This window comes from Halictus rubicundus, chromosome 5, assembly GCF_050948215.1.
Source record: "Halictus rubicundus isolate RS-2024b chromosome 5, iyHalRubi1_principal, whole genome shotgun sequence".
NCBI lineage: Eukaryota > Metazoa > Arthropoda > Insecta > Hymenoptera > Halictidae > Halictus > Halictus rubicundus.
The window spans coordinates 1,139,200-1,156,680 of NC_135153.1; the positions used below are offsets into that span (position 1 = coordinate 1,139,200).

The 17,481-nt window shown below is 41.9% G+C and overlaps 2 protein-coding genes across 6 annotated transcripts in view; one reads left to right on the top strand and one right to left on the bottom strand.

The window, feature by feature from the left end:
* Gro (TLE family member transcriptional corepressor groucho) overlaps window positions 1-17,481 on the top strand; it is a 170,306-nt gene that overhangs the window by 27,415 nt on the left and 125,410 nt on the right. For all 5 annotated transcript variants that reach the window (XM_076787618.1, XM_076787622.1, XM_076787623.1 and 2 more), the window contains exon 3: window positions 15,483-15,589. In XM_076787618.1, the coding sequence (XP_076643733.1) occupies window positions 15,483-15,589 (107 nt within the window). The remainder of the gene's footprint in view (window positions 1-15,482; window positions 15,590-17,481) is intronic.
* Window positions 14,524-17,481, bottom strand: part of LOC143354002 (uncharacterized) — a 156,135-nt gene continuing 153,177 nt past the window's right edge. Inside the window, exon 2 of the mRNA XM_076787658.1 lies at window positions 14,524-14,554. The gene's annotated coding sequence lies outside the window, so the exon portion shown is untranslated. The remainder of the gene's footprint in view (window positions 14,555-17,481) is intronic.

A 17,481-nucleotide genomic window follows, 5' to 3' on the forward strand; every position in this document is an offset into this window, starting at 1 on the left:
TAAAACGTCTTATTAGATAATACATAAAATAGCATGCTATTCTAATTTGAAAAGCGGAGTTGACCTTCATATGTCCTCTATGCGTCCACCTACAAAAAATATTTACGTGGAATACTGCCTCATCAGCATCAGAATTATATATATCAACATATGTATTTTTATAATTTATGTAATAAAATCAAACCCAGATACTGCAAAAGTTTTTAAGTCGCATGCAAAATAAGAGTATTATTAAACTCATTTGTTATCTTTTCTGGTTCCCTGTAATTCCATACATCGTTGCTGGAGAATTTTCTACGCCAAAGTATGGTAGCAATTTTCCTATTACCCGCAATTATTCTCCTCCGTGAGGGTTTTAAATGTTAATACACTTCCTCTACAATTTCTCATCATCCCTCCCTACAGGGGTCGTGAAGCTAACGTCCATTTATTTCTAATAAAGAATTCAGACGTACATGTAGGTTGACTATAGACTCGTGTAAAAAGACATTGAAACGATGGAACAGAAAAATAAAAGGGACGTGTCTTTGTCGTGGACGCTGTATGCTTCGTCCCTTGCGTGTGACGAACACATTTACAGTAACGCGACATATGTGAAAACTTCGCGACTGAAATGTCAGTTATATCATGTACAGACAGTCAGTTGTATCATGTTCTTTGATCTTTGGTTGCTAGGGTCGAACAAAACGGCATCGGAGTATCGGTGAAACAATACCAATCCAATGATGAAACTTTCTTGTTGCTAATTATTTATTTACGAAACTGTTACCAACATATTCGCGACACTTTTCTGATTGAAATGAGTCCAAACACGACGCAATTTTGACCACATTTAGTCGTTTAATTCACGGTGTAAGTAGAACCTCGATTATCCGAACTCTGTTATCAGTACACATGTTTCACATGCACACAGTTTATTTCTAACACTGCAGCTAGGTAAGTGTTGTATTATCCGAACACTCATCGATTAGTTTGGATAATCGAGGTTCTGCTGTGTCACGAATTAAATAAACAAATATGGTCCAAATTATGTCGTGTTTGGTGTCATTTTAATCAGGAAAATGTCACAAATATGTAAGTCACATATGTAATATGTGTGTTGTATAAGTTCCATAAGAAATAATTTAAATAAAAAAAATTGTTATTGGATTAGTATTGCATCATGTCACGTGGTAATGCGGATAAAATTTTCACAATTAACGTGTACATCTCTTTCACGATTAAGACATCACTGTATACACTTTCATATCGGTCACTTGATGGGTCGAAGTTACTCATGAGACATCGAGCTTCTTGAAGGGTCCACTAGATGGCTACTCGAAGGATCCCTTGATTTCGCTGGTGAAACATTACGGTTGGACGAAGACCTTGTTAATCCAAGGTCAGACCAGAGGGTTGTTCCGCCGGAAAAGGGGTGATTTTTTTGAATAAATAAGTCGGAGACCTAAGATAAAATCCCCGAGTAAAGAGTAAATCCTTGAAGCCCATAATGTCTCAAGGGATGTTTTACACACTCTTCCATTTATTCGGACACAGTATTTGGTATAAACGCAGAAAATTAGGTTGCATGAAAGCTTAGAAAAAATTTTAAGAAAATATGCATTTCCTTAGAACCCTATGCACATTATTTTAGTTAAATTTTATCCTCGTGATTTATCCTTCATATTAATTTTGTTTGCTTTATAATAAAACAGGAAGGGTATAGCCGTGTAAAGGGGTCAAATGTGCCCTCAAATCAAATTGACCTTTCTTCATACCATTCGACAGGGTCCTTAAAGAAAACCCTCTGTGGTAAATTTCAAATTAGCAGCTCCACCACAAGGGTAGTTACAGGGTGAAGACGATTTAATGAATTATGCTCTATTTCTTCTGTCTGATTAACCAGAAATTACGGAAAAAATTCATGAACATTCTCCCGAACAGCACACACGGCTGTGAATATTTTCAGAATTTTTGACTGCAAAATCGATTTTTAACAAATTCCAAAAACATAAAATTGCTGATTTTACATTAAAGCTACCAGACGACCACGTTTATATTATTATAGTAGTTGATACCAGTTTTATATAAATTCAGTAATGAGCTATTTGTCGTAAGCAATAATTTCTTTACTTAACTAAGAAATAATTAAGGAAATAAATAAGAAAGGAAGTAATAATTTCCTTACTTAAAAGTTTCTAATACTTTTTTATACTATTTTTACTGTACTAAAAAAATTTGTATACTGTTTCATTAGCTAAAAAAATACCCCTGAGGTGTCGAATTAAATACTTTTCTTATAAAAAATTCCGGAAATTCGAATTAATTTGAGTATACTAAAATTAATATTGAGTATTAATTCGCTCCAGGATCCATCCCCCCACCCCTTTAATTCGTGAAAAGTAATGAAACAGTTCATGAAAGTGTTACTATGGAGGAAGAAGTTACCCGAAACGAATAAATTCTCTGAAATGCTGGGTTAAACTATTAGATTGCATTTTCCGGCGCGTATATTCGCCCGATGAGAAAAGAACGAAAACGAACGGGGGATGCTCCATCATAATGGAGGAGAGCACAATTTGGAACGTCTGTTGGAGGAACGCCTTAACGGAATATGTATGCTCAATCAATGTCGGGACATAAAATGCGCTAACAAATACCGGCACGCTTTGTAAGGGGAGCCTAGACTGAATTTAAAGGGTGGCTGAGTGGGTGGGAGGAGGCGGTTCGTTGAAGAAGACCAAGGTGAAAAGCAGGGAGGGAGAGAACATTGTGAAATTCCTGCTGTCTGAGCTGAGCAGTCAGAATTTGCGAAGCTACGCTGTGATAGCGTGTAACTGATGGGAGAGATAAAACATCTAATATACAGGGTGGCGACGAACTCGTGCTACAATTGTCTATGAGAAAAAAATTATATGTTGAAGACGTCGCATGACATTATTCTGGAACGCTGTTCCCGACACGAGTACTCGAACAGTCGACGAGCGCTGTTAACCCTTGGATGGCGGCTGCAGGATCATTTTAACCCAAATGTTGTTAGGTTGTTGCATACGAAACGTCAGATTTTAGAATGTAAATCTCATGAAACGTTTCGATCAAGGAATACACGCTCAACATTAGTTAGAAAAAAGTATTAACCTACTTATGTCTCTTTGTGTAGGAGATATTTCCATATAAATAATTTTAAGTCGCTAAACTATTAACTTTTCGACATAAGTAGGTTAATGCTGTTTTATAACCTAATATCGAGTTGCATGTACTAAAAAATATATCATAGTATTTAAAACAACGAAGTTGACCTTCATATGACCTTTCACGAAAAATTATAGTCTTATCTAGTTTATGTTCTGCAACCCTTATCAATAATTACAAGAGCGGTGTGCCAACAACCACAAAAGACACAAAACTATTCGGTGAGTGCTTTGCGACAATTTCTTTTGCAGTTAAGATTGAGTGACCTTGAATCACCTTCATAATAGGTATTCGTCTTGAAACCCACTATCAGAATGTAAATAAAAGGCCACACCGTTCCATTTAAAAACAGAGTTGACCTCGATGTCTCCTTGAAAATCGGGAAACGTGTTTTGTTTTCAGTTACAAGTACACTGCGGATTTCTATGCGAAATGAAAGTTTGCTGGATCAATCGTAAGAAGCAGAATTTCAATAAAAATGTTCTTACTCGTTTAATAGTTTTAATAAGCCGAATATGACGCAATGGTGCAGTTAAATTATTCTGTCGTAACAGTTTTGTATTTTATCAGCTCGGTTTTATCGTGAACGCATAAAATCCGCAGTCTACTAATCTTCATTCGGAAATGCCATTGCAGCCTTCGATAAATTAAAGACAGCACGCATGTGCTGTCATTTCGTCCAGGAGTGTGTACGTATAGAGGGTGTCTCGGCTAAATGTTCATCATTCGGCTAGCATTCGTTGGCGGATCGAGCGCGTTGGGTGGCAGCAAGGGCCACAGAGACGAGAGAGTGAGAGAGGAAGAGAGAGAGAGTTGAGGCTTGCTTCTCGTTCACGCGCGTAACCTCACGTCCATGTCGCAATGGCGGATTGACGGTCGCGTTACCGCTCGGGTCACACACGTACGCGCGGCTGGTGCTTGTGTGCGTGTGCACGAGAAGCAAGCATTACGGAGCTCGTCTTGTATATCGGTATGATTATTATAGGTTAGACGTTTCATGGCAATGCGCACAATGCGCCGGAGCAGAGAGGATCGGCGGAATGGAGCCGCTCTTTCCCTCTCCCTCTCCCGCCCCCTCTCTCACGCCCTGTCTCCATCTCTCTCCGTCGCTCTCGCCATCGTTCTCTTTCCTTTTCCGTCGGCCGGTTGGTTGCCGCAAACCCAGGCCGACGTGATCCAGCGACAGAGCGGCGCACTGTGTTGTTCTTGGGGGGGCGTTGTGTGCGATTGCACGAGCACGTGTACACGCTACACGTTCCTCCGGACGAGTAGCATCGTCGCCCGACACACAATGCCCTATAGTCACCCCTGGGTGTTGCTACTTCCCCTTAACCCGAGCGCCGCGACTCCGGCAGGATTTATCGTCCGTGGAAACCCGGTCGTTGATGGAGCGTATTCCCGAAGAACGCTGACGATTCTCTTCGATTCCAGATCCTCTGACTCGATACACATCATTGCTGTCGAACACACAGGGACATTATGATACAGCCTGTCCGCCGAACAATGATACGTTCATGATGTCACCCAGTCACCACGCCCCAATTAGGGTGACCCGTCTAGCGAACGGCGAAAAGCATTTCAAAAAAATATTCGACCGAGAAATACCTACAATAGATATATCAACTTGTTAATTCGCGTTTTCTCGAACGCAAAGTGTACAGGGTGTAAAGAAATGTTTGGTCTTGGCTTCCATTGGCGTATTCTGCATCTTCGGATCGATGAAGATCTGTCAAAACAGTTGCCGCAAAATTGTCCTTGAGCTTGAATTTCAAGGTCAACATTTTTTTTTATTGACATGACGCGTAGAATACAATGCAATAAAAAATATGTCGACATTGAAATTCAAGGTTAGGGACAATTTTGCGGCAACTTTTTTGTTACAAATCTTCATCGATCCGAAGATGTAGAATACGCCTATGGCAGCCAAGACTAAACATTTCTTTACACCCTGTACACAGCAATTGTTAACTAGGTAAGGCACCAAGCAGTGTTAGTCCGGGGCCCCAAAATGAATGGTCCGCCGCTGTAAAGGTTAAATAAAATTGAACTAAAGTCTACATAAATTATAGTCGAAATAAAAGTTCCATAAATATTGAAATGGAAGATTTTCCACAATTTTCTGAAGTACTCGTATTAACTCTCGGACTCTCGCGAGTTCTAGGCCTATGCCGGAGTCATTTCTGACCCACGCCGATATTTTACCGCTGCTCAGTGTCGCCAGATTAAGATTTGTCTCCCACTCTATCTTACCCCTTCCACGACTACCACGGTCCGTCACACCGTCACAATGTCACGTGACTAAACAATGACAGGAGAGGGGGTAACTGTATTCCCCTCAGTTTCCCCGCTCTGGCGACACTGCCGCTACCGCGCCGGGTCACGAATGACTCTGTCACAGCACACGGAGGGTTTAATAGAACGCGTTAATTTCTTTCGAACGATCCAGGCAGAAGTGTAAATTATTGCGTTCCTTTAAATCACATAATAGTTATGTTTAATAGCCACTTCGCGCAGTTTTCCGATACTACTTTCAACGTAATTATATCTCTGGTTGTAAAACAACCATACCGACGCAACGAGTGGAGCTTAAACATTGATAGATGAACGCGCGCTCACTTTGCAGTTTATTTTTCGCCTGTTTGCGTTCGATTACCGAGCGTATAAGCACCTCCTTACCTCTACGTAACAGTTTCTCAACATTCTGGTGAATAGGAAAGGACTGGTTGCGTAACCGTCGCGTTTCGTTTTCTTTTCCGCTTCAATAAATTAGATACGCGCCATTCTACGACGCGAGTACCACCCCCCCCCCACCGTAATTAGTCTATGTGCCTCGTTCACGGTAATTTAATCAGGAATATTTGCAACGGAGTATGTGTTTACGCACATCAGAGGTAATGAAACGCGTGTCGTCCGGTGATAAATTTATTTTTTTTTTATTAAATGCATGCCTTGCAATGTGGCTTTTTCACTCCCAAGAAATGTCAACCAGCGAATCAACGTTGCAAACGATTTTACGCACGGTCATTTAAACCTGAAACGTTGATGCATTTTACTTGGTTCTCGTATACGACTGATTGTTGACAGTACTAGTAAACAATTATATTCTGCCAACGAACTACAAGTTTCTTGATTGCATTACGGTAGAAATTGAATTTTTCAAGTTACTTTGACAACGAAAAGATTTCTCTCGTCACCCAGAAAATCTTCTATAGAAAAAAGTATTCCCTTTGAAAATGAATAACTTTTAAAAATGTGGACCAAACAGCTTGAATCTTTTTCAGACGTTATAAGTTCCTTTCAGACTTTTGTTCTTCGCGATGAGTATTATAGAATGCAATAAAAAAAATGTTTGACCTTGAGAAAAGGGTCAAGGTCAAGTTTGCGTTCCATTTTTCTTAACAGATCTCCACCTAGCCACAGGTGCACGCTATAGTGGTCGCGACAAATAACTTTGAAACACCCTGTAGAAGCGTAAATTTTGTGCTTGCGCTGCCATTTTGTCCCGGTTGCGTACCGCAAACCTTACATCTGCGTTCGTAAACCTTACATCTGCGTTCGTAAACTTTTCTCTCGAAGTGAATATTGTGGACTGAGCATACGTTGCACATACCAGGCATGCCCGAAACTAGTACCGACATAAACAATGTGTTACTACTAGTTTTTACTACGAAACATTAAAAAATGTAAAATGTGCTATCATAATTCGTCGCACAGCGTCGTTGACTGATTTCTGTTGCATCACGCGCCGCGAATGGAAAGGCACACAAAATTTGTTGGACACTCTTCTCGCGCGTAGAACATTAAACGGTGATTATCGCAAATATGACGTCCGTATCTAACGTGTTAATTGCCTCACTCCGTCTATGTTGGCTCTCTCACTTTATGTCTATCGGATAGTATGGAAGGGACTTGGGCCGTGCAGCATGACCCTCTGTACTGCTCCAGCCCTCATTTCATCGACGATGGTTCTTCTACTTCATCTTCATTAATCCTCTCGTTCTGGTTCCCTTAGTCCCTCCGTTCTGCCTCTATCGGTTGCTATAGAAGGGGATAGAGTCGAATGGGAGACCTCTCCGATGGTTACCGCTAGCCTAGACTGTTATTTGCGCGGAATACACTATCAGCGTGGCTGTACACGCACACGAACCTCCTGTGCCTATTCGACGAAGTTGCATATCGATGCATCCATGTTTATTCAAGTGCGGGTCTGACTTTCAACAGCGGCATGATTTGAATAATTTTCGATATCGGTGACTCATCCAATTAGACACTTTCCCGCTGAATAAAATGAGGACGCCGTTCCACATTTGTCCTATCTCCTTATGCGTTAGGATCCAATAACAAACTTTGTTTTCCTAGTAATTAAAACAACTTATATTTTCTTGTAATAGTATGATACATCAATATACTCTAGACAACAGAAACAGTTTGAAATTTTTTTCGATAAAATTATATGAACACTTTACTCGGAGGTGCACTATACAGAGTGACTACCTCGGGGCCGAAACTTGACACTTATCGTGTAGACACGATTCCTCGAGATTTCTTTACATTTTCCCGCCAGCCACACTCCGAGCGACCGACGACACCAGCGTATCGGTGAGACGATATACCAATCCAATGACAAAACATTTTTTCGGTTTTAATTATTTTGTTATGAAACTTATGCCATAATCGTATTCGTCCCGCTTTTCTAATTAAAACGACACCAAACACGATACAGCCACGATCATAATTACTTGTGTAACAAGCGAAGCTAAGAATTCGTGTACCTCTACCGTAAATGTCAATTCTTGTTACAGAAGTCATTACGAACGTAATTATGTCGTGCTTGGAGTCATTTTAATCAGAAAAATGTCACGAACGTGTCGGTAAAAGTTTCATGAAAAAATAATGAAAAACAAACAAGTTTTGTCACTGCACTCAGTATTGGCTCACCGATATACCCGACTCGTGTCATGTTACATTTCTCGGCCGAGTCGAGCGGTCGAACTTCGACGGCCCCTCGAGGGGTATACCCCGCAGCAGTGGGGATATTTTTTCACACTTATCGTGTAGGAGATTGTCACACTTATCGCGACTCTACTGTAATGCTTAGTATACTTAATAAGTAATGCTCATTTGAAACAATTAAAAAATTAAACAATTCATTAACAATTTTAATAAGTTTAAACTAACGTATTGATACCCTCACATTCTTTTAATATTTTCACTGATCTGTATTTCACCTGTTAATTTTCTGTCATAAATTCGTAATATCTTTATATTTAAATAAATGTAAAGTTAACATAAATTTAAATTTATACTCAACGATATATATTAAATATAAAATACTTAATAAAAATAACAGAAGTGTCTAGAGTGTGGTATGAAAATCAATTATTTCAATGTAAATTCGTCAATTTCTACAAGTGACTATTAATTTGATCAGCCGCTGTATACCGAGTGAGACGAGCGTTTTGCTAAGCGATTCTCTTTGGTCCACTGATCAACGGGGGTCATCGTGGAAAATGTCCACGCCGCGTTCCCCATCCGACGACGAGGACGACGACGACGACGACGACGACGGGCGCACATCGACGCATGAATTTTTATTCGTTTTTCTCTCTTTCCTTTAATTACGTGGCTCTCTTTCTTCTCTTTTTTTTCGATGGTTCTTTGACGCGACTATCGGATTTTGCTCTTTGAGCTTAACGATTCACACATATTCACCGTCGCTCAAGCGGGTACGCGCGCGCGCGCGCGAGATGAGTCGCCGCGATCGCGTCAATGCTCCGCGCTGATCAAAAGGACGATTCGTAATCGTAAAAATCAATTTTTCAATAATTCTCTTCTTTGCCTCGGCCGCGAGCCGTCCAATCATCCGTGCGTATCGCCGGGCTCTGTCAAAACTGTTATTAACGAGAGAAGACAAAAGTCTTCCGTTCCCGAGGTGTTCCGACGCGAGGGAGAAAGGCCGAGAGATAGCGAGGGGGGGGTGAGAGAGAGAGAGAGAGAGAGAGAGAGAGAGAGAGCTTCTGCCCGCGTTTCTATGTAACGCGGCCTTTGTATTCATTGTCTGCACGATTCCCCTTTCACACCAATGAGATCAATGAAGGAGCACACGTTCGTTCATGTGATCGAGGCGTGCGTGCGCGTGTGTGCGCGAAATGGGTGGGTGGACGGGTACGCGCACGCAGAATCGAAAAACCGGCTGGTTCACTTTGTTGCCGGGAGATAATGACCGCGCGAATCGTAAATAAGGTAATAGGTCTTCGGAGGGCCGTCGATCGACCAAAGGCCGGATGACGTAAGCGAGAAGCCCCTTAAGGGCGCGCTCAGAACTTCCAGGAAAAGGACGATTGATTTAAACGCGTGTGTGGTCGAACCGATTGACCCTTCGGCTTCCAACTCGGAACATTTTTGTCAAGTCCGATCGAGCCCACGATAAAAACTCCGAACGGGGACGCTCGTGCACCAAAGGCGGATCTGGGCATGGAGTTTATGCGCCGCTGCTCAGGGACCTCCTGCGGCAAACAAAATTTTTGATTGAAAACACAAGGAAAAATGAATTATACAAAAAATGTTGGCACTCGAGTCAATTTGGGTTAATTGGGTAGCCCCCCGAACAGTGCTAGCCCAGGACCCCAAAATTAGTAGCGACCTTGAGAAGCTTCGTGAAGGTCACTTTTGAAATTTCATACTCAAATATAGATTTTGATTACGTATTCTCGCAGGTGACGTCAGACTTAGTGTAGCCATTTGTAGGAATTGACGTATTTGCATTATAACTTTTTACAATTTTATTTAAAAATGTTTGCTTTTTTTATAAACTATTTTGTGGAGTATTCCAATTCAAATGTACTTTTAACAAATACAATTTTTCTTCATCAATTACATAGATTGAAAATAATGTATTTACATGATCCCATTCTTCTAATTTCCCCACTATTTTAAATATCAACCACTAAATTTTGTCATAAATGTATAAAACCCGCAGTATACTCATTATGAGTCGCATGGATAATAAATATATATTCCACTAATAAATTAAATATCAAAAATAAATTTTTAATATTTCACTTATTTTGTTTCTTTAGAAGGTGAAGTATTTTTGTTGCTAAATAAAAAGCGTTCAATTATATTACTTTATTTATAAGTTTAAAAAGTAATTTTCCCTGAATTATTCTGACTTTTCACAACCATAATTATCATAAAGATGTTAAATAATTTTAGTATTCCAACGGATTGTGAATGCTCCTTCACTTCGTAAACTATGAAAATGTTTGCTTTAGAAATGTTGGGTGATTGCGATGCATAAAGAGGAGTTGAAAAGTTCGCTCCTAAAATGGCCACGAGTGGTTAAATAGGGACGATTATTTAGGGAGAACTGAACACGCGAAATAAGCCAGATCGCTTCGAGGAACAAAAATTTATTAACAGCTGACCTAATTGAATTCTCTAAGTTTGGAACCTACGAAGGCGATGCTAGCAAACTTTCATTAGCGTCACACAAGTGTCAAGACGTTATAGAAACCCGATTATTTTCATTGTTTTCCTAGTCCTTTCAGATATATTCAAAATATCGCTTTTATAATTATGAGACATAAAATTAGTAATTGCATCTACACATTTATTTATTTATTCCTCGCAGAAAACAGTGCTAAAATAAATATCAGGAGAGAGAAAAATTTTCTAAATTATTTAAAAAATTTCATTTGTTTTGATTACAAAATTAAATATTTAACAACTCAAATGCATCGGAAATTTTTCTACTTTTTACATTGATATGATCCAAATTCCTGAAAAAATGTGTTTGCAGAAAACCAAAAATATATTTTGTTAATACAAATGTATTTTTTATTTTACATTACTTCATAAAAACAACAAGAATGCGTCTATCCACATGAAATAAATAAATAAACAAATCTTCAAATCATTTTTTTTTATGAAATCAATTCGTTTAATAATTCCTCATAAATTTTTTATTTTTAAAAATATTATAACTCGCCATTTTGACGGATCCAGTAAACCCAATGTAAAAAAGAATCTCGTAGTTTTTTTAATGACTCTATATTATGGAAATAAGTATTTTTGTGTGACTTTACGCGCACTGACGTGTAACTGTCAACGTTTTAAAAACCGGACACGGGTATCAATTAGATTTGCGATGAGGTTATACCGAATCATTTCGAGCATTACAAAGAAAAATTCCGCGTGACAAGTTCCGGATCGATATCGGGAGTTATCGTCGCCGGCAGAAAGCCGGCAGGGCAGCGCGAAAATTTTCATGGAAACGAATCGTCGTCGGCTAGCCGTATCACATAACGGATGTGTGTACGCTGCCGGGTTAACCATCGGAACAACAACCTGTTCGATGACTGTTCCATTTGATGATTGCAACAAGTGAGGCCCACCGGTGCGGCGTGCTCTTCCCCGATCTGTTCTCAAACCATTTTACCACCGACAACTACTCCCCGTTTCGAATTCAACAAGTGGCCAAATCATTCTGCGCGAGAGAGAGGGAGAGAGAGAGAGAGAGAGCCTGCCGTTGCCCCGAAAACTGGGAATTTTCCAACCGGTGGACAGTCATTGGCCATTTAACGCCGCCCGGCTGGGAATATTTCTCTTTATCGGGAGATTTTGTCATTCGGCCTGAAATTCCCTCTTGTTTTCGCGCTGATGCGCAATATTGACGTTCGATGACGCGAATCCCCGCCCACCTCGTGTACGTGCCTGTCCCCTTTTTGCCCCTTCCGGTAAGCGTATCGGATTAATGATTTGATTGCGAAAAAGATCCCACCCGCTTTATTCGGGAAAATGCTCCGAGCCAAGCCCGTGACAAATTCCGACAATAAAAACGAGACCGGGTCGAAAATTATGGAATCTTTCGTCGTCGATTTCCAAACTGTAGGTTTGTAAACAATTTTTCGTCGGTGTTACACCCCGCGGCAAAACTGTAAGGCATTCGGTTCGGTCACAAAAGTCACCCTGTGAAATTATGTAACCTTTCTAATTCTCGTTACGAGTCAGTGCCAACATTACGATTAGGAGTCAGTGAAACTACCTACACCACCGCAGTCAGGGGCCGAAGCTCGATAGTCGTCTCTCGAGCTACATGCAACATTGTATCGGAGAAAGACATTTTCTCAGTCTTCTTGTCACTATCTGTTAGTAGTCACAGGCTTATGACTTATAGACGGATGTGACTCTTGGATTTTCAGCGTGCTCTGTGTATTTCAAATGCGATGCTCGGCGAAGACCTCAGATTTCGTCTAAGAGTCAGTCGCCAAAACTGCGCAACTGACTCGTATCGAGAATTCACTGTATGTACTCTCTTTCGTGTAATAGTAATAACAATAATGTGACAATTTTTTAAATGGAATACTATGTATCGTTTCATATCATACGAAAGCATGTGCCAAAACGAACCCATTCGTATACGCCATAATGACCTTCAAGGTCACACAAGGTCAAAAATGGAGGAAATACGTTTATCAGAGTAATTATGATACTTTTTATCAGAGTAATTATTGTCAGAGATATTATCACAGAAAAACTTTTTGGCATACAAATAGGCAACTTCGAGCTATAAAAAAAAATATCCTAAATATTAAATAAGTTGGGGCGTTAACTAACAAAATACAAAAGACTATTAGCAATCAAGAAATTGCACACCGCTGGACCAATAGATGGTGCGACATATTATATACATACCAGAATATAAATATATCCACAAACTATATAGAACTATGACGTGTTCAAAAGTAATATCCAGTGCTCGGTACTCCAACAGAAAAAAACACGGATTTCGAAACCTCGCGAAAAACAACATGGTAGAAAATTCTTCGCCATCGTGTCGAACGCATCCGTTGAAATAGTGTAACTTCGCGCGACACACAAAATCGAACACAACAATGACAATTGGCCTGTCCAGTTGTTTTCCTCGCTGGTCCCGGTGCGGCGTCGGTTATCGTCGGCGATTCTTTACGCATGGCAATAACGCACGGAACGTGCAACAACAAAAAAAGGGTTTACAAAATCATTTCCCCTCGGGCTAAAAACCTGTTGGAAAGAAGCGTGTGTACCCGAAGGGATCGGTTGCTCTCGAGATATCTCCGGGCGAGGCGAGAGGGCACGTTTCGAGAGTGCACTCACGAAATTCGATTGACATGACCGCGGACGGTGGTGTGTAACGTAATCATTACTGTCATCGGGAAGCCTCGATCCTTTTCTCCGTAATTTGAAGCGGTAGAGCGGCACGTACCAATACACCGCGCCGCTCCGCTCTACGCCGCACGGCTGCGCGCCGCTCCGCGCCGTGCCGGCCGGGCTGAAGAACCCGTGGATTCAGAAACCTCGTGCTACCTGGTGGAATGGGTCTCATTAAGAACGCCTTCATGGCCCTTCATCCTTGCCTCTTCAGGCCTTGCTTCTCCTCCTCCCAACCCACGGAGACGCTCGTCTTTTATACCCGGTTCACTCGCTCGTTCGTTCGTTCGTTCGTTCGTGTGTCTACGTGCTCCTTATGCGGCCGAAGGCCATTTGATGCTGGTTGCTTGTCATCTTCGACTTTAACCTCGTTACGGTTTACAGGCGTGCAGCCGAACCGAGCGAAAGAACGAGACCACGATCGCGGTCACCCCTTTAAATTCGGATTTGTTAGGATTTATTCGCTGCGAGGCTCGCCGCGGTCCAGTGTCACGCGAAACGCGACCGTGTACCTGGTCTCCCGTGTAACGAGATTTCCCCGTTTTTTCCGCGCCCTTTAACGAGTTTTTTCCACCGTGTTTTGTCCGTGCTACCTTCCTCTCGCTCCGTCTCTCTCTCTACCTCCTCTCATTTTCCCGCTGCTGGCTCGAGCACCATCGACGCTATCGTTCGGGTTGCATAATCTCGGCAAGAACGGACCGAGGAGTGGCCCAGTGGGGAAGAAAGATCTCGCTTGCCTTACATTGGCTGTAGTCGCATAGTCGCCAGATCAAGACTTATTCTCTCACTCTAACTTTCCCTTCTACCGCGCTATTCCCCCACGCTTCGACCTCGGCCCGGTCACGTGACGCCACTTCGTTTGTGTCGTGCATACTCCGGTAGTGGCAGAGACGTGGTAACTCTTTCCCCTAAATTCGTGCTCCCTCCCCTCATTTGGCGACACTGGTCATAATCGCCGGAACGAGACTGTTCTTCCGCTCTAACTTCCCCTTCTATCGCGTCATGTGACGCCCTTCGTCTCTGTCGTGTCTCTGTCACAATGTCACGTGACCAACCCAATGCAGACATAAAGAGGGTAAGTTTTCCTCTCAATTCGTGCTCCCTCCCCTCATCTGGCGACACTGGTCATAATCGCTGGATCGAGACTGTCCCCCCACTCCGATTTCCCCTTCTACCGCGCCATTCCCCCACGCTTCCTACACGGCCCGGTCACGTGACGCCGTTCCGTCTCTGTCGTGTTAGTGTCACAATGTCACGTGACTAGCCCGGTACTGAAAGAGAGAGGGTAATTGTTTCCCCTCGATTCGTGTTCCCTCCCCTCATTTGCCGACTGTGCCTGTACTTGCTCGGAAATCGGATACCCCGAGTTTTCCGCTTCGAAACTTCAGGGTGTTTTGTCGTGCTTCTTCGAGGTAATCATGGACTAGTTCTAACATTACCTGCCACGTAATTAGAAATGAAGACCGCGAACCGTACGTTTTCATATTTTCGAGGAACGATCGCGTTTCGTAGGTGCACATTTTGGACATTGATCACAGTTTAGTGTTATTGGCACTAGTGATTGACGATTTCGAGAAATCGCTCCCAAAAATTGTCGCAAAATCAAATGTAATTTAACCGTTGCAGTACAAACTGCAGAGGTGTAGTGCTAATTGCACAGATTACTTCTGGAACCTAGGTTGGACCTAATTTATAAATCATAGTTAATTAGCACCACTAGTAACGCTGTATTTTTCTTGTTAAGGATATACAGGGTGGGGCATTTAAATAAGAACCTTAGTTATTAATAATTTTATGGGAAGAGTGCTAAAGACAATATTGTAATATTTCACGAAGCACATGCGGTAGTGAGGTTATTTTCCTCAATGTCATTTTTCAGAGATGTCAAGGTCATCTGTACTTCTTCAAATGGAATAACATTAGTATAACATTATACCGATATACACTATCTTTGGTTGTACTATCATAACTAGACTGCGGATTCGATGGACTTATAACGAAAATGAGTAGTTACAACGTGAAACAACAAAAAGATGGATTTAAGAGAGTCGACTCATTATCACCAAATTACTCAATTTATTTCCTCGCCGATATACATATATATATATTTTTTGTTGCAGGGTGGCGGAGGAAGCGGCGGGGCTGCGGGAGGGTTGAAATTCACGGTGGCTGACACTTGCGAGAGGATCAAAGAGGAATTCAATTTCATCCAGCAACAGAACCACTCGTGAGTCTTTTCTCCTTTCTTCGACTCGCATTACCGGTCCTCCTCGCTCCTTCTTTGTTTTTCTTTTCGCGATCGTACCTCCCTTTCTATTCATCCCCTCCCGCCCTCTGGTTTCTTGAAGATACACGATTATTGACGCCGATGTTTCCCGGGATCTGTCTTCTCCCGTTTCCTCGCTTCCGTTTCCCCTCCCATGTCCCCCCTCCCCGGCTTTGGTGTTCTTCCCATCCTCCCCACACCCCCCCGCCCCCATCGTCTTTTCATTCGATGTTTCGCGGCGGTTGTTGCTTGCTCGCTCGTCCTCCTGTTAAAGGTGAGCGCGAGCGCGCGCGCGCGCCCCCGATCGCTTCGAACTCTCTTAGCCGGAGTGGAAAGTTCGAATTGTTTGCTCGACTGACTCTCCCGGGCTCTCCTAATAACGCGTCGCATCGTCTCGTCGCGCGGCGGTCGGATCGAACGGTTTTCGCGAACGCGAGTAACGAGGCGACGAGTGAAAGTCGACGGGGATTGGATAAAGGTTGACTCTCGCTATTCGTCTCCGAGTCGGGCAACCGTTGTCCGTTAACCGTCGCCGATCGATCGATTCTCTGTACTCCGTACCCTCATACTCTATACACCTACCGATAGACTCGTGGCACCGCGAGCTGTTGCTTAAATCGAGGAGCGTTCGACTGGCCCCGTATCGTGCCACTGTTACTTGCGAGATACAGCCTGTCTCGTAATTGACGGCACACACTCTAAATTAGAATAACTTTTCTATAAATCGACCAAACGACTTCAGTTACTCTGCCAAGCTGGATGGATTAGTTTACCAGCCGATATACGATGGAAATTTTGGAAAAATTGTAACAAAAATTTGAACAATGTGCTTTCTAGACTCGTATAAATTGTATACGGGGTGGGGCATTTAAAGCAGGTCACCCAAATAACTCGCTTGTTTTTGAACTGCTTTGCTTGTTTTTGAGACAATTTATTTTCTGTTACAGTTGACCTTTAGTGATCTCGAATCATCTATCATCTGCAGGTCACTGTATTTGTCTTCTTGAAACATACTATAAGAATGTAAATAAAAAACTTTACCGTTCCGTTTTAAAAAACAGAGTTGACCTTCGTGTCTCCTTGACGCCTCCATCTATAGAAAAATGAGTAACATCAGATTATGAGCCCCTCGATACCAAGTAAGTTTGGTCTGATGCATCTTCTTCAATGTTCAAAAGCAAGCGAGTTATTCAGGTGACCTGTTTTAAGTGGACCACCCTGTATATGTGCAACTATCGTTGCTATGATTTCTTTCAGTATCCCCCATCACTGCCTACAGTACATGGCAAACTTCAGCCGACCATAAATAAACAAAAATATTCAAGTCGGGACTTCTTACCCGCTGCACTTTTAACCCCCACTATACCCTACTTCTTAACAGGGGTTGAGAAGGTTCTGAAAAGAACGGTTTCAAACTGTTATACAACCCGCGTCGCAACTATGAGACACTGTTACGAGAAAAAGTGTATACACGCACTGCTTGTCTCATAAAAATTTATTACATTTGATGTATAAAATATATCAGATATTTTAATATTTAATAGATGTATTTTTTGGCGAAATGTCACACTTCAACGGTATTCTTGATCGTTGATATTATTATCTGCCGTAATGATTTTCTGTTTATTCCCATTAAAACCATAAAAAATTCATTTTACAACCAACAATGCTGACAAAAATCACAGCCCTGTCTGCTATTAGGTGGAATGTTTATGAATTATTTCGTAATTTTCTGTCAAGCGGAACGGAAGAAATAGAGCATAATTCGCTAAAACCAAGTTCACCATGTAACTACCCTTGCGGTAGGGGTGCCGACTTGAAACTTGTCACAGAGGGGTTTCTTTGGGAGGCCA